At 39.0% G+C, this 20,552-nt stretch overlaps 1 protein-coding gene across 2 annotated transcripts in view; it reads left to right on the top strand.

The window, feature by feature from the left end:
* DCUN1D1 (defective in cullin neddylation 1 domain containing 1) overlaps positions 1-20,552 on the top strand; it is a 36,124-nt gene that overhangs the window by 7,176 nt on the left and 8,396 nt on the right. For both annotated transcript variants that reach the window (XM_056121981.1, XM_056121979.1), the window contains exons 2-4: positions 5,443-5,659; positions 7,253-7,421; positions 11,447-11,577. In XM_056121981.1, coding sequence (XP_055977956.1) covers positions 5,443-5,659; positions 7,253-7,421; positions 11,447-11,577 — 517 coding nt within the window. The remainder of the gene's footprint in view (positions 1-5,442; positions 5,660-7,252; positions 7,422-11,446; positions 11,578-20,552) is intronic.

Raw genomic sequence — 20,552 nt, 5'->3', positions numbered from 1 at the left:
CTAATTGAGCTTTGGAGGCTTGTTAGAATGGAATCAGTAATAGCCACCTTGCAGAATTAAGGAGTAGATCACTAGCATAGTATTGGCACACAGTAGGATCTCAGATGTTGGCTACCAGTTTTCTGATTATTGTGCTTCTTCCTTTAACCACTTATGTAAAATTATTTTTCCCCCTCTGGAGTATTGTCTTTTCCTCATGGACTTGTAAAGGAGTCTTTTATTATATGCTTGTTACAGTTTTAAGAGTTTAACCTGAATTAATTTATCTAGCCATCACACTATTTATAGGTGAAGAAGTCGAAGCACACAGAGATGAAGTAATTTTCCCAAAGTCACACAGCAATTAAGAGCACATGTGGGATTAAAATCCTGCCGGTCTGGCGGGAGAGTCTGCATTCATTCCTAATCATGCACTCTTCACTAATCAAGTCCTTCAGCCTCTGATTCTGTGCGGGTAGGTAGAGAGGAAGAGGAGTTCTAGCTACACCTACCTGTGTTCTTCGTGGGCCTCTCCTGCTGAACTTTTGCCCCTAGGTGAAAGTATCCTTTTGAGAGTAGGTAGTCTTGTTAGTTGAATTGATTTTTCCTACTCTTTTGACCTCAGACCTACAGTTTATGGGAAGGTCTCTTATAGATGAGTGGTTTGGAATATTGGTAACATTTGGCTCTATTTGATAAATACTATGTAGCACACGTGGAAAGTATGACTTTTCTGTACTAAAATGAGCTCTTTAGGTTTTGAAGTTAAACCGTTAATCATATAAATATGAGAACATTGCTTTTAGTGATAATTATGGGTGATCCTTACAGTGTTTTGATCCTGAAAACGTTGCCTTTTGTGAGCTAGATAAGTCAAATCCTGATATAACTAGGATTGTCACTGTCACTGTCCTCCCGTTGTTCATTGATTTGCTCAAGCGGGCCCAGTAACATCTCCATTGTGAGACTTTGTTGTTACTGTGTTTGGCATATTGAATACACCACAGGGAGCTTGCCAGGCTTTGCCATGCAGGCGAGATACTCTCGGTCGCTTGCCGGGCTCTCCGAGAGGGGTGGAGGAATCAAACTCGGGTTGGCCATGTTAGCTGTGTGAAAGGCTAATGCCCTACCCGCTGTGCTATCGCTCCAGCCCATAACTAGGATTGAAGTAGAAAATTAATTCCTTTAAAACTATCAAGGTCTCAATGTCTGCTTCTTTGTGTTCATACAAAATTTGAAGCCAGAGTTGAGAATCTGAAAAACAGAATGGAAATAATAAAATAAATCCAAAATTTTGGCTTTGAAAATATCACTTATTATGTGTATTATAAAGTTTAGACTTAATTAACTTCCCTCTCCCTTGTTTATTGTTGTTTTATTTGAGGGAAATGCAAGAAGAATTTTTTTTTTTTAACTCTTTTTGGTTCTTGAGCCACACTTGGCTGTGCTCAGGCCTTAGTATTGACTCTGCACTCAGGGATCACTCTTGGTGGAACTCGGGATCATATGGGCTTTTAGGAAATGAACTCAGATCAGCTGTGGGCAAGGCAAGCACCCTACCTCCGGTACTAAGTTCTCCCTAGCCCTACAGGAGGAATTTTGAAACATGATATGCTTCTTAAAAAAAAAAAACCCTCTAGAATATCCTTTCTGATTTCCCACTTTTATCACAATATACTTGTACGTTCAGTGGAAAAATATACTTGACTATATAATACTTAGCTACATCAAACAGTTAAGACTTTTTTTCCCCCCCAGATAAACTTTTATTTGAGATGTGAGTCTTCTTGAGTGAACTAGTGCTAGTTATAAGTATTAAACAGTATGTATATATGTATTTTCATTTTTTATTTTTTAATGAATCACCGTTAGAGACTTACAAACTTTGTGCTTACATTTCAGTTATACAATGATCAAGTACCCATCCCTCCACCAGTGCTCATTCTCCACCACCAATGTTCCAGTATTTCTCCCCCTGCCCTGCCGCCTCTGTGGCAGGCAGATTCCTTTTTATTCTCTCTACTTTAGGGGTCTGCAATGCAGGTATTAAGTGGCCATCATGTTCGGTCTGTAGCCTACTTTCAGCACTCCCATCCTGAGCGGGTCCTCCCAGCATCTTTTACTTGGTGGTCCCTTCTCCATCTGCACTGCCTTTTCCCCCAGCATGTGAGGCCAGCTTCCAAGCCATGGAGCAATCCTGGTCTTTATCTCTACTATCCTTGAGTTAAACAGTGTGTATTTATAACCAAATATTTTATTTTAGAAAGATTAGCAAGTAAGTATTCCTTACTGCTAGATTATGGTAGTCTTTTCTGAATTAGACAAATTGTCAAATCGACTTAAGTGCAATTTTGTTAAACTGTAGTTAACTTTCTATTAGGAGACAGTTTTCTGTTCTCTCCTCTAGTATCCCTTTCTTGCTCTTGCTCCCCTTCCTCCTCTTTCCTGGATTTCTTTCTTTTGAGGTGGGTGCTAGAAATAAAAATACTCAGTGTGTTCTATGCTTGATGCAATTTTTATACTAGTGTAGGATTTCCTAGAAAACTTGTGGTACCTAACTTTGGGTACTAAAGCTTGTATTGCTACTCTTAATGACCAGTCTAGTTTGTTTCTTTCAAATAAGCCTTAAAGTATAGGGAATCCACTCCATTTATGTGCTGAATCATTTTTTTAAGGGTTTTTTTTTTTTTTTTTTGCTCTTAGGAAGCTCCCTACGGGGTTTGCTATAGAAATAGAGAAAATCCATTTTTTTCTTACACCTGTTTTTAAATTCATAGTCATGACCCCTGGAAAATGATTCTTTGGTGACTAGATTCTTCTTTTTAAAAATCAGGAAAAATGTAAGCCTTTGGTACATACTTCAGAATCTGCACACCTTGACTGGTGCCCCTTATGTGGTCTGGGGGAAAAAGATGGTTCAGTGTTAATTCTTAGACTTGAGGGAAAGGCAGACACGTGTAGCGCACTCCAGGTCTACTTCACATCAGCTTTTAGCGCATAGGGTTGAGTGTGTCTCTATAATAGGAGAGCAAGTATTAAGATTTCTTCTAGCAGAGGAAAGGTAAAAATCTACATTATAATATGGAAGGGGGGGGTACTTCCTAGACTCCTAGGAGCAGGAATACTTAACCCCACTCAGCCTTCCAGCAACCTCTACTATCAGCTTTCTGTCCGGTATCACTCAGGTATTTTATTTTTGTTGTTCTTGGGCCATACCCAGCTGTGCTTTGGGTTCACTCCTGGCTCTGCACTCTGGGAGCTCTCCTTGTGGTGATCGGGGATGGAATCCAGGTTGGGTGCATGCAAGGCAAGGACCCTACCCTTTGTAGGTTAAAGGGTCTCTATCTGGAAGGTATCACTGTCTCATCTCTTTGGAAATGGGTAGCTGCAGCCCCTTTTCTTATCTATATCATTAGCAGTGTTCTGTAAATTCAAGCCAATTCAAATAGTTCATACTTAACATTATATATTTGTTACATACGTAAAAATATGAAGTGAGATAATTCATTTGTATAGTTTTGTTTGGGTAAGATGCTATTTTGGGCCTGTCTTCTCCTATCCCAATTTCTTACTCTCTGACAGGAAGTCTGTAGTGGAGTGACTGGCTCTCTTGAGATTTGCTGGAGTGAAATTGTGTGTGCCACCCGCCCCCACCCCCACATTTTTTCATGTCTTTTAGGGACGAGAGCACCGGATTTAATACTGAGTAATAAAATAATCCTGATTGGTTCCCTTCCTTAACTTGGAGGAGAATAAAGGGAAAGTGGAAAGTTATTAAAAGAAAATACACCTGGGGTAATTCTGAAGAAATTTTAGGATGTGGCCTGTGGTTGATATATTTCTAGGTTAAAATCCAGTACTTTCTGTATCATTAAATAGTAGTCTTGAAGATCATGATGACCCTCAGATACTTTTCTGTTTTTCAGAGATGGATTAAAACATAGCTCAGTATTCTATATCTTTCAAGGGAGAAAGGAATCTAATTTTAGAAATAGTTTTCAGTAGCAAAAGTTGAGATCAAAGTGGTTTTCTTTCACATGAAGTAGCAACTTGGGAGTTGCTTCTGATGGTGCTCAAGGGACTGTGCGGTGCCAGGGATCAAACTCAGGGCTCCCACATGTAAAGCGTGTGCTCCAGCCCTTTGATCTTCCCAGCTCTGAAATGTTTTTCCAAAGGAAGCTATTTGGTAATTGAGAGATGTCAAGTGAAGGGATGATGAGTTATTTGCTGTTCAGTGGTTCGATAGAATTCTTAGTGAAGTAGGATGTTAGTGATCTTACAGTTTCTCAAGTTTAATAAACACGTTGAGACTTTTAAGTCTGTGATCCCAAGCGCTAACATATTTACAGAGACTGCTAATATACCTTATACCTGCCATCAGGTTTCAAGGCATCAGTATTTTTCATATTGCAGGACATAGGGTTGGTCTCCAAACTTGATTTTGCAAAGTTTTATTTTTGTGTTGTGATAGAATCATTTCTCTCTTTGATAGTTTTTTCTTGAAGTTTATAAGTAAAGTTTATAAATAGTGTATGGTGGGGCTGGAGTGATAGTACTGCAGGTGAGGCCTTCCTTGCACGCATATGACCTGGGTTCCAGCTCTGGCACCCTCCCCCCAGGTGAAAAACAGACTCCCATTAAAAATTATCTTGTAAAGTACTTGCTCATATTTCACTGCTTCTAATTTGTGTGAAAACACAAGGAAATTTTCTTGATAATTATTTTTGTTCCTGGAAACCTTCAGGAGAAGTACAGTTACTTGCTCACTAAAAGTAACAAGAAAACAAATGGGGTGTGGTAATGTGAGACCTGTACTTTACGTTCTTTGTTTTAATACTACACAAACACCTGCTAATCTCGTTGTTCCCTAGGGTTATTTGAATTTTCTGACTGGCTAGATTATACCATGTTTCTCAGCACTATTATATGCATCCTTTTAGAGCTTTGTGCCTGACCAAAAACTTAGTCAGGATTTTGACAGTAGCCAGGCTTTCTGTGTAGTAGTTATACGTTGTCTGATGGTGTGTTGTAAGAAATGCTGAATGGTTGAACTTCCTTTGCCTCTATCCTAGTGCTTTTCCCCCAAATTTTGTGGTTTAGGTTTTAATTCTTTTGTTTTTATATTTGGGCCACACTCTGCTCAATCCAGGGCTTACTCCTGGCTCTGTGCTCAGGTATCACTCTTGGCAGGACTTGGGGGACCATGTGTTGGTAATTCCAGAGATTTAATCTGGGTCAGCAGCATGCAAGGCTTCTGTAAGCACCTTACTCACTGTACTCTCTCTTGGTTTAGATTTTTATGAAATACATCTTTCTGATGAAAAGGAAATAAAAAATAAGCCTTGAACTAAATAAAATGTTTTATAAGACAAAAACATTGCTATTAATAATGAGTCAGCCATATAGAAATACTTCGTTCTCTGTGACTTTACATCGTTTCAGTTTGTTTTCTGATTTCAATAGAACAAGTTGAAATCATCGCAGAAGGATAAAGTTCGTCAGTTTATGATCTTCACACAATCTAGTGAAAAAACAGCAGTAAGTTGTCTGTCTCAAAATGACTGGAAGTTAGATGTTGCAACAGACAATTTTTTCCAAAATCCTGAACTTTATATACGAGAGAGTGTAAAAGGATCACTGGACAGGAAGAAGTTAGAACAACTGTACAATAGATACAAAGGTGAGTGTTTGCGCGTGACTAAATATTTTGCACCAGATTTCTAAAGTTGAATGTTTCTTGTGGGAAATAAAATAAGACACAACTAAATGGGATGGAAGTGGCCTGCACAGCTCTGTAGATCTTAGAATCGCTCCAAAAGATCTGAGAGAAAAATGTTCTAACAGCATTTTTTCTTAGCCTGTTTATTTCCATCTTTTAACTCCCTGATGGACCAGTTTAAGTCTTTTTCTTATTCTTTTGAGAAACAGTAATTAATAGCATGATCCTTTCATGTACTTTAAGTTTATTTAGAAATGTATGTATGTTGGAGTTTCTTTTCAAGATTTTTCCAAAATTGGAATTACATTTTGTTTATGTTCAGAAGTCATAGGTTGTTAAAAATCCATTCGATAGGGGCTGGAGCAATAGCACAGCGGGGAAGGTGTTTGCCTTGCACGTGGTCGACTCAGGTTCGATTCCCAGCATCCCATATGGTCCCCTGAGCAACGCCAGGGGTAACTCCTGAGCATAGCCGGATGAGACCCAAAAAGCAAAAAAAAAAGAAAATTTAACAATATATGTGATTCTAGTTGTCCTTTTTCTCCTTATATTTGTCTCTTTTTTTCTGTCTGAAGAGAATAAATGTTTATGGTTTGGTTTATTCAATTTTTAATATTTTGGGCTGACTTTGAAAATACATGTAATTGAAATGATTGCCGTGGTGAAATGAAAAACTTTTAGGGGAGGGCACAGCCAGTGGTCAAAGGCAGATCCTACGATGCCTGGGAAACCTCTGGGGTGCCAGGGTCGGGGTGCCAGGGTTTGAACCCAGGTCTTCTGTATGCAAATTTGTCCTCTCCAGTCCTTTGCGCTATCTTCCTAGCCCCAAAGGAACTTATTTATTTATTTTTTTAATGTGACTGTTCTCAGGGTTTACTCCTTACTCTATGCTAACGGATAACTCCTGGTAGGGCTGAGAGTGCTGGGGATTGTGTGGCTGCAGGATCGAGCCTGTCTTGGCTGTGTGCAAGACGGGGGCACCTGACCGTCTTGCTGTGTGCAAGACGGGCACTTGACTGTATTTCTCGCCCCAAATGAACTTTAAAGGAAAACGTTTTTGTGGCCATAGAGATACTGGTGAAGGCACTTGCATGAAGTTGACCCCAATTCGATTCCCAGTACTTCATATTGTATTATTAGCACTCCTGAGCACTGCAGAGTGTGACCCAAACCCCTACCTCATACATTTTTGGTCGATCACACTTAATTTAGAATGGTTACTTAAAATGTGGATAAGTTCAGTAAAAATTCAGTAAAGGGGTGTCTTGATTTTCTGAATGTGTGAATGTGACTTTTTCACATGAAGTGAACCCTGAGCAATGCCCCGCGTAGCCCGAAAGAAAAAAAAAATCAAGTGCCCACCTGCATATACCTTTCTAGTCTTCTTAAGGATTTTGGTGGTAGTGTCGCCTTAAATTATAAGGGAATGTGTCTGTTACAATTTGCATGTGATCATTGACATTTTAAGGAAATATCAAGTATTTATATTTTTTGCTTTGGGGAATAACATAGAGTTGGGCACTAACTTAATATTGCATCATGGTTATTTTAAAGATCCTCAAGATGAAAATAAAATTGGAATAGATGGTATACAGCAGTTCTGTGATGACCTGGCACTCGATCCAGCCAGCATTAGTGTGTTGATAATTGCATGGAAGTTCAGAGCAGCAACTCAGTGTGAATTCTCCAAACAGGAGTTTATGGATGGCATGACAGAATTAGGGTGAGTATATAAGTAACCAGAGAAAATTTGGTACAATCGCACCACATTTGATGGGATTCTAAGTAGGAAGCAATCAATCTTAGAGGGAAATATTATTTTTTACAGATATGTGTATAAAAGCACACAAGGCTCAACCTTTAACAACATATTAGTGATCTCTTAGAGAAGAGCTTAATGGTCCCTGAGTGAAATACAATAATCTTCGCACTCTTTCCTCTAAGGATACTTTTTAGTAGCATTTTCAGCGTTTCCCCATAACAATACAAAATACCAGCTTTGGGCTAGGGATTGGGGTTTGGGATGAAAACATCCGAAGTATCGTGGTGGGAAGGTGTAACAATGGTGGTGGGATTGGTGTCTGAATATTAAATGTAATCAAATATTGTGAACTACTTTATAAAATATTTTTTTAAAAATTTGGTACATTATTGTGAAAGTTACTTGGGAACTGAATCATATTTTGAAATTTTAAGTGTAAATTAAAAAAATAATCCACCAGACCACAAACTTTGAAGAGAAATGGACTCATATTCTAGTTTCTTTCCATTATTATTCAGTTTCCATGGCTTGTCATATATCTGTGGCCTGCTGTATTGTGTTACACAGCAATTTTTTTTTTTATGAAAAACTTTTTTGTTATGCTGGTGATCAAATACAGGTTTCACATTTGTGTTCTACTACTGAGCCATATTTCTAGCCTCATCCGTATTATAGTTTTGCTTGTTTCTGTTTTTTTTAAATGCATTAAGAATTAGTGGTATTAAAATCATTATTATACTTTAAATGTGACTATGCTTTAATTTTTACATGGACATATAAAATGAGAAAACTTTGATTATGAACAAACTTTGAATTTATAGAAAAAAACTCAGAATTTGAAATCTTGAAAATTACTGCACACTTTTTGTTCCAGTTGAACCTTGGCGTATTAGCTAAATGTCTTGAGATGGATTGGAAAGTCAGTGGGTAAAGATCGATTCTTTAATTTTTGATACTTAAATGAGGTTGCAAAAATATTTACAGATATGTGGCAGTTTGCCCTTTTTGTTTTTAGTGTGTGACTGTTCAGTGATAGCTAACACTTTTGAACGTTTATTTTAGAAACTGCTAAATTTTAAGAGATGAAAGAAACTGAAGTTCAGAGAAATTAGAGAATTAGAAAGTGTTAGAGACAGAGGAATATAGCAATATTTAATGTACATGTTTCGGGGCTGGAGTGATAGCATAGCAGGTAGGTCGTTTGCCTTGCATGCCGCTGACCTGGGTTCGATTCCTGGCATCCCATATGGTCCCCCGAGCACCGCCAGGAGTAATCCTGAGTGCAGAGCCAGGAGTAACCCCTGAACATTGCCGGGTGTGACCCAAAAACCTAAATAAATAAATAAATAAAATAAATGTACATGTTTTGCTACTGCCAGGAGTGATCCCTGAGTGCAGAGCCAGGAATAGACCCTGATGCCCACTGAGTATGTATATACCCATAATATATTCATGGGTGTGTATACACACACACACACACACACACACACACACACACACACACACACAGCACATACTACCATGTAATGGGGCCCCTAGGTTTGATTCCCAGTATACACAAATTACCCCCGAACCCATCCTTCCCCCCCACAAAACATAGTAATTAGAGCCAGGATTCAGTGATTTAGAGCCTGAGCATTTTTTATTTTCAACTAAAAACTAGCCAATTTAAAATTTAAAATTTAAAATTACTATTTAAAATTGATGCAGCATTGGTTTATAAGCATTTGTGTATTTATGTATAAGGGGTACATTGTAACTCTTGCCAGACCACATCTACCACCCTAGTAGCCATGTTCCTCCTCTATGGTACATGGGGCCCTTCAATCCTCTTTTCAATTCTTGGTAATCTCCTTGTCATCAGAGACTGGAAAATGTCCATTTCCTTTGAAACAATTTTTAAATTTATCCCCCTTGCCACCCTCCCCCCCTTTAAAGCAAAAGTATCACATATGGGGGAGATAATCCGAGCTGAGGGACGTTGTAATTTGGTAGGGTCCAAATAAAACACAAAGACTCATTTAAGTGAGAAAGTAAAAATGTTGTTTTTATCATGTTGGAAGAATGAGAGAGAGCTTTAAGGTCTAATATTAGGGTGCAATTGTAAAAATCTTCTATGACCCCTGGTGGCCGAGGGAAATGAATCAAGAAGAAGCCTAGAACGTGAAGAAAGAAGGTGTAGCTGCTGCAGGACCTTGATACCAGCTTTTCCTGCCACAAGGGAACTGACTGGCAGCGTGGAGCCAGGGGATTGCCACTGCCGGCGGACGCTCCTGCCCCCCCTTGGAGACTGGCCCTCTGCTGAAAACTAGCTGAAGAAAAGTTCCTTCTTTCCTGTTGAAGTCTTTATTGCCCTCTATTGGTGGAGCCTAACATTGATCCAGCTTTCAAGAAAAATGAAATCGCACAACTTGGAGTCTACTAGACAGCGCCACAGCACATTGATTAACAAATTAATAGACACAAATTAACAACAGGCCTGACACTATGTTCTGCAGTGAAAGCCTCTAGCTCTTTCAACTTGCTGAAATTTTCTATAGTAGCACAATTTTTTTCATTAGGATTCTTCATTTATTTTTCATTTGAAACTGAGGGTTTTTCACAGCACCCAAAAAGGAGAGAGAGAACAAAAGGGAATGCCCTGCCACAGAGGCAGAGTGGGATGGGGGAATGAGGGGGGTGGGAGAGGTACTGGGATCTGTGGTGGTGGAAAATGGGCACTGGTGGACGGATGGGTACTTAATCGTTGTATAATTGAAACCCAAGCACAAAAATGTGTAAGTCTACAACTGTACCTCATGGTTTGTCACTAATAAAAATTAAATTAAAAAAAAAGAAACGGGTTTTTTTGTTTGTTTTTGTTTTTGTTTTTTTCTTTTTGGGTCACACCCAGCCATGCACAGGGGTTACTCCTGGCTCTGCACTCAGGAATTACTCCTGGCAGTGCTTGGGGTACCATATAGGATGCTGGGAATGGAACCCGGGTCAGCCACGTGCAAGGCAAACACCCTACCTGCTGTGCTGTTGCTCCAGCCCTGATACTGTTTTTTCTTTTAATTAAAATGCTTTGATGAATTTCCAAATAAAGATTTTTGATCTGTTAATCCCAGAAGGTGTTATATAAACAAGAGTGAAAATAAAAGCAGTAATGATTTTGAGGAAAAAGAATTTGATTGGTTTATCAAGACATTAAGAACTAGAATATTTGTATTTGAGGGCTTTTAGGTAGAAAGTAAAATATGGTATTCAGACCCTGTCAATTCCTTAGAAGTTAAGTGCTTTTTAAATAAAGGGAAAAAAGTGTAATAAGGATTTGGCATTTCATTCAGACATGGGAGAGGTGAACCTAGCTAATACTTTGTTATTTGGGCCATACCCGCTGGTGCTTGGGGTTACTCGTGCGTCTGCTCTCAAGGAATCACTCCTGGTAGGCTTGGGGGAACCATATGGGATGCTGGGGGTTGAACTTGGGTTGACCATGTGCAGGATAAGTTGGACACGTGCAAGGCAAGCATCCTACCTGCTGTGCTATCACTCTAGCCGCAATACTTTCTACTTTGTAGATAACGATGTAAATTTTTAAGAGGAATGCTTTCTGACCTAGTAAGAGACTATTTTTGGAAATTAGGCATATGATTTGCTACTGTGTAAAGAGTATCAGTTATGGTTTAAGGGGATGATTATGTTGATTGCTATACTTTCTCATCAGTTCTCTGCAGCTTACATTTGCAGTTCCTGTGTATTGATAGTCCGATGAATTAAGTCGTTAAAAGTCATAGACTTGTTGTTTAAAAGTAGTGATTTCTGACATTTGCTCATCACAGGCCTTCTCTTCTTTTGCATGTTTGTGGAATATGAAAAGATGATTTTGCAACTGACTTTTGAAAAAAATTTCATAAAATAAATACAAGTTGTGATAGAAGTTAAGTCCTTAATTTGTAATGAAAGGTTTATTTTTTTTTTGTATATTTAAATTTACAATGTAGATGTGACAGCATAGAAAAACTAAAGTCCCAGATACCCAAGATGGAACAAGAATTGAAAGAACCAGGACGATTTAAGGATTTTTACCAGTTTACTTTTAATTTTGCAAAGAATCCAGGACAAAAAGGATTAGGTAAGAATTTTTAAAAATTGTATTTTATGTTTGATAGATTTAAATTATATTGAGAGTATTATTTTGTTTTGTAATGGAAAATTGTTTTCAGGATAAAGTCATGAAAATACAAATTACTGAAAACCATTGAGAGGCATGAACTTCTATATTCAATTTAAGGGTACCCTGAAAAGCCCCTGTGAATCCCTTTTGTTTTTTTTAAAGGGCCCCGTTCAAAAAATAGTTAAAATTTTATGTATATTTGTTAGGTCAGATAAGTCTGTTTTTAGTTATGATTCATTTGTAACTTCAAAAAGAATAGGAATGATTGTCAGGGCTGGGGAGATAACTCAAGTCGATCCAATATCATTTGTGAAGCTCTAAATTTAATCCCCAGCCCAAGTTTCCCCATCCATGTTTTCTCTGAGCACCCCTGGGTGTGGCCCATAGTGGAAAAAAAGGAATGGTTACCACTTATAGTTGTACCAGGAATAACTTCTGGTACCAATTAGCAGATGAATAAATTATACTGCATTTAGTAACTGTATGCTTTGGGATGACTAGGTGACATGGAAATCACAAAGAAAAGCGAGTAGCAGATAAAACTAAATGGTCCATGAGAGTTTTAGAAAAAAGGTGTAAAAAAACACAAACAGGGATGATTGGAAAGGCCTCCTGGGGCTAAATAGAGGGTTTAAGTGAAGGGATTTAGTGTTATCTGGGCAAGAGAAAATAAAAGGTGTTCCAGTAAGAAGATAGTTGTGAAGAGTGGCCTACAGCTTCAGACCTAAGCGTGACTGCTTTGTAGGAGAAAGAACACTGATTTGATCATAGTGGAAATGCTTGCTTGGATATTAAATTGGGATTTATTTGGAATTTGGGCATTGGAGACATAATAGGGATTTTGATGATGGCGGTAACTTTCATGGTTAAAAAGCGAACCTCTCTGCACCTAGCATTGTGGTACCTTATTTAATGTTTAACACTTTAGATATATTCATTTTTTATTCATTACTTTACCACCTGCCATGTACCAGATACATAGTATTATTTTGCAGGGGAAGAAACTGAGTCATGTAAAGTTTAAATGCCTTACCCAGGGAGGAAAGTGAATTTTTTTCAGAGTTTGTGGTTGAAGAGGGACAAAATGAAGGACAGAAAATGAAGAAGGACAAAAATGATTGTCTGTACTTTCAATGCACATACACTGTCATCAGATGCATACATCGAGGACCTGATGGTGCAAGCGTGAAAGATCAAGTACGACATCATTGATCTAACCGAGATGAGAAGGCATCAATCACATCAGGCCATTTTCGACACTGGAGAAGAACTGTTCATGTGACAAAAGAGGCATGGTGTGGTGTCAGTGTCCTTGTCAACACGAACTTGACCATGAGCACTGATTCATTCGAATGCCTAACAACCCGAATCGAACAATTACACTTGAATAGATGGAGCTTATTGCCGGCAGTTTCTATCTTCGTTGTCTTCGCACCAACATCCAATTATGATGATGAAGAAATTGAGAATTTCTACATGGAGCTGGAGAAGTTCTATAAAGAAGACCACACCTTCTACAAGATAATTGTCAGTGATTTTAATGCCAAGATCAGACCGAGAAGATCAGCTGAAGAACTCCACATCAGGACCCTTCGCCTAGAATGAAACGAACAGGGTGAGAGACCGTCTGAGCTCATCATGTTGACCAAGAACATTCATGGTAACTCAGTTCCAGAAGGCCAAATCTAAATGTTGGACATGAAAGTCTCTCGGTGGATGGTTCCACCACGAAATTGACCACATCATCTTCAATCCACGGTTTTGCCTGACCTATGTCGCTGTTGTTCCAAAATTCCAAACAGGATCGGGCCACTATCTCCTTCCTGCAAAATTCTACTTCACAGAGCAGGGAGAAAGGGCTGCAAAGTTTAAGAAGAAAACTCCCAGAATGACCAACTGGGAGCTCTTTGGCACTATTGGCGGCAACATGGGAAGTTGCCATCGTTGACAACATTGACGAGGAATATGATCGACTGGTTCAGTACCTTCATAATCATAATCATGATTCTCGTGAAGAACTTCTAGAGAGAGATAGCCATAAAAAAAGCCTCTCTTTGAAAACTCTCGAGCTCTTTTGCCAACGTGGCTTGGTGCAAGCCTCAGGCAACCACAAGCGAATGTCCGAGCTTGCAATGCAGTGCAGAGAAGCGATAAAGGAAGACCTCAAAGAGAGAAGAGCAGCAGTGCTGGCAGATGTGGTAGAAGCTGGGAAAGGCATTCGCAATGCCCGCCTGTTCTTTGCCAGCTGCATGACCAAGATGACTGCCTTCCGATGTCCTGATGGATCTATCACATCTTCCAGAAGGGCAATGGAGAAGATATTCCATGACTTCTACTTGGATCTCTTCGATAGCCACGTCCACCTGCCCACATAACCAAATCCCGCAGGATGGATGTGTCATTCCCAACATTCTCCCTTCTGAAATCCGACACGCCATTTCGTTGGTAAAGATGCGAACAGCACCCGGCCCAGACAAGGTCAGACCCGAACACCTAAAGAACCTGCTGTCAGTACTCATCAATACACTGGCTCGGCTCTTCACATGCTACCTGTCTGAATGTAAGGTTCCATCCTAGTGGAAAACCAGCAGGACTATTCTATTATACAGAAAGGGAGACATCCACGACATTGGCAACTGTTGCCCAGTCTGCCTGTTGTCTGTCATCTACAAGCTGTTCACTCGAGTCATCCTGAATAGACACTAGGTGAAGGACAACCATGCGAGCAAGCCGGGTTCCGCAAAGGATTCAGCACGTTCAACCATATCCACACGATAACCAAGCTCATTGAGGTTTCTCAGGAGTTCAAGATGCCGCTCTGTCTAATGTTCATTGATTTAAAGAAGGCCTTTGATTCTTTTGAGACAGAAGTGGTCATTGAAGCCCTAGCCAAACAGGCATTCAAACTCAATACATCAGGATCCGCCATGAGCTGTATTGTGGATTCACTACCAGGATCTCATCATTCTACGGGGCAGTGATCATTGACGTCAAGAGAGGGGTTCAGCAGGGTGATACCATTTCACCGAAACTCTTCAGTGCCACCCTCGAGAACATCATGCGACGACTGGTATGGGAAGGAATGGGAGTGAAGATAGATGGTTGGCAACTACACCACCTGCTCTTCGCTGATGACATCGTTCTAAAACACCAAACATTAGCCAAGCAGCACAAATGCGGCCAATTTTGACTGTGAGTGTGGAAAGGTCAGGCTACAGCTGAATCTCATGAAGACAAGTGTTTATGAGAAACGGTCTCATTCCTGTCATTCCATTCACTTTCAATGGAATGAACATCTCTGAATGCAACCGTTATGTATACCTAGGTACAGAAGTAAACATGACGAATGACCTGGCACCTGAGTTTCACAGGAGGAAGAGAGCGGCTTGGAACACCTTCAAAAGCCTCGAAGAAATAGCTAAGAGGACGAAGAACCTCCAGCTTCGGGCACAACTCTTCGATTCCACTGTTCTTCCTGCATTAACATATGCCTCACAGACCTGGGCCCTGCGAAAACAGGATGAGAATGCTATTTGGGTCTCCCAAAGAGGAATCGAAAGAGCTATGCTTGGAGTATCATGCTGCACTCAAGTGAGAGAAAGAATCCAGAGTTCTGACATCCGTTGATGATCGAGAATCAGGGACCCTGTCTTGTTTGCCAAGGTGTCAAAAATCAAATGGGCTGGACATGTAATGCGATTGGAGACGACTGCTGGACTAGAGCCGTTACCAACTGGATTCCATGGGACGTCAAAAGATCGCTTGGCTGCCCACCTTCGAGATGGTCAGACTTCTCAAGACCCTGAACGATCGGTTTGAGGCTGTTCATATTCCTAGAACGAACAGACGCCATTGGGCTACACTAGCACATGACAGGGACGAATGGAGACGTTTACTGGTGCCCGCTCGAGCAAATCGATGAGTAATGGGATATCAAGTGATCAAGTGGCTGAAGAGACTAATAAAAGTTTCCTACACCTATCTTTTTAAATATTTTATATGTAGGTTGAAGAAGCATTGAGCAAAGAAAGGATTATGTGAATAGGGAGTGGATTTACGAAGGGAATGAAAGCTGGAGAGGAAGGGATGCTCGTATAATATCTGAGTTGAAGATTTGGCTTATAAATGTGGGACCCTGGGTGGTATACCGCTTAGTGGTCAGAGGCACAGGCCATGCATGGAGCCAGGATTCAGTCGGCACTGAAGCGTCCTTGAGCACTTGCTGGATGGCTGTCATGGCATAACCAGGTCTGGGTTAGCACCACATTGCTGGGCCCGAGGCATTGGATGGACTGGGAGTCACCCCTAGACTGAACCTACCACATCCCTCAGAAATGACTGCACGTGACTGAACTGATGAAAGACTTACAAAATATCCATTCAGCAAAGTCTAAATTGAGAAGCTTGCTTTTCAACTGATTGCAATTTGGGGCTGGGTTTTATTTTTACAGGTATTTATTTTATTTTGCTGGCCAGATTCTCAAGACTCCCAAGGTTCGTCTCCTCCATTTTCTCACTGTGGTCATACATTAAGTACTATATATATTTTTTTCTCATTTGTTCATTCCATAAAAAAGCTGTCTTTAAACTTATGTGTATGTACTAAAATATTGTTCTATTTTACATGTTACTTTATATTTTGAAAAAAATTAAATATGAGAACATGTTTTAATATCAAGCGTTGATTTAAAGGGCTGAATGTGTTACCTCTTTTAATAAAGTACAAAAATGACATTTTCAGGTTACTAACAGTTTTGATATTGAATCATGTTTTTCCTTATATGGGGTATAAATAAAGCAAAATTAAGTTTTTAGTTTTTGGACATATTAGTATGATAGCTAACCAGAACTTTAGATTTCAGAAAAATTAAAAGATTTAAAAAGTATCTTTTTTGTAATGCGAAGAGTTCTGGAGATTGGTTGTAGTGTCTCTATACCCACTACTGCTGAACTGTGCACTGAAATAGGGAAGAGGCGCCCAGTATTTAGCTCAGTCGGGGGTAGAAAACATGTCCAGTGTGGGCATGGGTGCAGTCCCTGGGACCAAGAAAAATGTTAAGATAGTAAATTTTGTGTTTCATATATATTTAACCACAGTTTATGAAGCATTTTTAAAAGCCACACATCATCACAGAATCTATAACAATTTAAGGTAAAACACAGACTTCAGTTAGCAATATTAAGAGATATACCAGAGTAAAGCAGGAAGTGAAGGAAAAGGGAGCCGGAGGAGAGGCATATGGCACTTTCTACTTTCTTTTCTCATTGTTTCTATAAACATAAAAGTAGAAAATGCCTTGATTTAAAAAAAAATAAAAGAGAAACTGGTTTCTGTTTCCATTTGACATTGGTGTTGGGTATCAGCAAATAGAATGACTAGTTTGAAGGCATTAGAAAAGAAAAGCCTATGGCCTTTTTAAGGGGTCACAGGCCTCTTAAATCACATTATTTAGCAGAAAGGAATTGGAAGACCAAGAGAGGGTGAGGCCTCAAATGGATTGGCAGCGAATGTCAGTGACAGCACTGTGTTTATAAATAGCTGTGCCAGTTGTGAGATCTAGTGGTTTCCATGTTTTCTAATGCCTCCGTGTGAGCTCAGGATAGCGCGCTTCCTCCAGCATCACCTGCTTCAGTCACCTGACGTTTCTGACGTCTTCTGATTCTTAAATTTGAAAGGGGTTTTAGAAGTCCTCTGTGAAATCAGACTCATACAGAATAGACTTAATTTTGGAACACATGGGAACTGGGCACATTGTCTTGGGAAGTGGCCCGTTCTTAGCGCAATACTGTTAAATTGCATGGTGATAATATCTTTGTGTTCATAATTCCTACCGTTGCTTTTATTTATCCTCGACTTAGAGGAAGTTTAATTATTTTAAGGTACGATCAGTTTTTAGGGCTACAGAGATAGTACAGCAGGTAAGGCGTCTGACCACTCCCAGAGATGGTCCTTGAACACAGATCCAGGAGTACTGCTGCCAACTCAGGGAGTTGTCCCTGGAGGTGCTTGGGGGACTGTATGGTGTTTGGGGTCAAATCTGGCCTTCCCGAATGCAAAGCAGTCTGTTGAGCTGCCTTTCTGGCCCCAGGTACTATCAGTTCCCCTGTGCTCCCCTGCCCTCCAGTCACCATTGCAGATATTTATTAATATTGCAGTCATTTCATTGTTCATTTGAGGAGAACTGTTGTTCTTACTACTGTCCTTCTAGAATACATTTCATTTCTCGGTTTTCTTAAACTAGTTTTGAAACCAAACAGTATTTCCATATCCACAGTGTGGCCCCTTAATTTGTGTGTGAGATTGTTGATTAGTTTGACTTGAATTTACGTTTGTCAGCTGCCAGTATGCTATTTTTAGGACAGTTCTAAACGTTACTAAACTAGGGTCTGCAGCTTATTTTCTTGTGGATAGAAGTTCTGCTGATAGAATTTTACATAGTGCCATCAGTTTAACATATTAGGTCTTTAATAATTAGAAATCTATGGCGGTTTTTGATAAGTATTTTTATGCATTTGACTTTCATAATATTTTGAGCTAAGTGAAAGTATCTTTTCCATCATAAAAATGAGGAAACTTGGTGGTTAGAGAAACTTGTTTATTAAGATGACAAAAGTTGAGTTTGTAGATCTAGAGTTCAGGCTTAGACCTTACTCTGCATTCTGCCTTTATGCTAATTGTAACTATTTCCGGGAAGATTTCTTCCTCCTTGTGAGTTCCATGCTCTTTAGCCTTTTGGTGCCAACTCCCCAGCTCCTCAGCTGCCTCTGAGCCGACTTCGCAGCTCAGTTGATCATGAAATCTCGGGGTTTCAAGTTCCAATGCTACCTTGATTCTCTTTGAAAGAATATTATTAAGAGTGTTACCTCTCTTTTTATTTGCAATGTTCCTAAAGGGGGTGATGTGACTTAATCCAGGTGGTGGTTGCAGTGTTAGCCTTAGGTGCATTTGAACTCAGGGGGTGCGCTGAGTGAATTTATTTATTTATATTTTGAGGGAGGCTTTTGCCGAATGAGTTTGGGAACCTCTACAAGAACTTTTGGATTCATTTTGCAAGGATCTCCCTCTTAGTACAATGTATTATTATTCTAACTACTACTCTTGCTTATTGTTATTTCTTACTGAATTTATTCTTCCATTTCTGCTTTAGTTCATAAACATTAAAAATTATTTAAAATAAATAGTAAGAACTCATAATATTTACCAAGCAGTTTTCTAAATGTTTTGTGTAATATCTCCTTTAGTCCTTATAATAACCTTTGAGAGTAGATACTATTGTTATCTTTATTTTAAATGGATTTACAAATATAAATTTTGTCATACAAGGTTACTTAACTAGTGGTGGAGTTTGAGTTTAAGAGGCTAAACTGTTAAGTAACTGCTCGAGGTGTTTTTTGTCACTCAGCCATTTCTGTCTAAAGGGCAGTTATTCTTATGTTGTGGCAATCGACCTATCAGTACAATTTGATCTTAAGTGTTTTGACTTTTAATTATAGGTTTTGTTTTATATATTTTTTTAACTTTAGTCCTTTTTTATTCAAAAACTCACTGCTTGCTTTGAAAACATGGAATCATGAGCATTTTAAGTCTGTGTGAGTTGCAAGATCTTAAACCTTTTGAACCTTGAAGAATAAATACACATTTTCAAGGTCAGATGAAAAAGAAGCCATCTCACATGTGGAGAGATTAGCAAATTCAATTGCTCAGAGGTGAGATACATAGCCCTTTTGAGAAGGTGCAAGTAAATAATTTGATTAGAAGGGGAGATTGTATCTAAAGGAACTAGGAAATCTGAGATAAAAATTTTGAGTAGACTTTTTCAAAAAGTTGTTTGATTCAGAACAAAATTAAACAGAAGGCAGAAATTTCCCACAGATAGATAGCTTTCTTCATTATCACTACTGCTCACATAATAATAGATTTGTTATGTTAGGTGTGCAGTGACACAATGGTATCTCTCAGAGTTCATAGTTAGGGTTTGTGTTCATTACAGAAATTGAACTCGGGTCTCTTGTGTGTATGCTCTCTGCTGATGACCTAGCCTAGGTTCACTTGTTGTATACTTGCTGGGTGTAATGATCTGTATCTTCCATTAAGCATCTTAGAGAAATTTTACTGCTGAAAAAATCCTTGTGTTCTGCCTAGCCTTTCTTTACTTCTCCTAACCCCTAGCCACAGTTGATCTTTTTAAGATTCCCACTTTTGCACTATACCTAGTTGGAATCGTTTAGCTAGACTTCGTAGATTGACTTCTTTTAGTTGCTAATATTAATATACATTTGTTTGCTGCATGTCTTTTTATGGCATGATAGCTTGTTACACCAAATAATAATCTAATGTCTGGATGTATTATAGTTTATGTATTTCACCTACTAGAGGATATCTTGGCTGTCTCCAGGTCTTGGTAGTGATGAATTAAACAGATGTAAACACAATAAGCAGGTTTTTGCATGGACCTAAGTTTCTATTTCTGTTGGGTAAATAACCAGGGAGCATGATCGCTGGATTTAAATGGCAAGAATCTAAAATGACTGTACAGTTTTGCATTTCCACCAGCAGTGAAAGAGAACTCCTATTTCTTTACATCATTACCAACATTTGGTGGTGTTTGTTTTTTGATTTTGGCCTTTCTGAAAGGAGTGTTAGGGGTATTTCATCATTTTAATCATTGATGAACTTTAATGTAGAAGTGACCTTGAATTAACTGCCTGAAAGATCTATTTGAAAGCTTTTTGATTCTTTAAAAAGAATAGAAGCAGAGTCTCACTAATAAAAATTAAAAAAAAAAAAGAATAGAAGCAGAACTAGAGGAAAAGAGGGAGTTAGCTTTGAATTTACCGTGGTAATTTAACTAGGCATGAAGAAGACCCTAGCCTAGGTACAGTGGGAGAAATTTTAAAATACTTAACAAGCGAAAATGAGAGAGCTTTCAATG

This window comes from Sorex fumeus, unplaced genomic scaffold, assembly GCF_029834395.1.
Source record: "Sorex fumeus unplaced genomic scaffold, SorFum_2.1 ptg000044l, whole genome shotgun sequence".
NCBI classification, from domain to species: domain Eukaryota; kingdom Metazoa; phylum Chordata; class Mammalia; order Eulipotyphla; family Soricidae; genus Sorex; species Sorex fumeus.
Note: the sequence above shows the minus strand (reverse complement) of the source record. Positions and strands in the feature narration are given on the sequence as shown.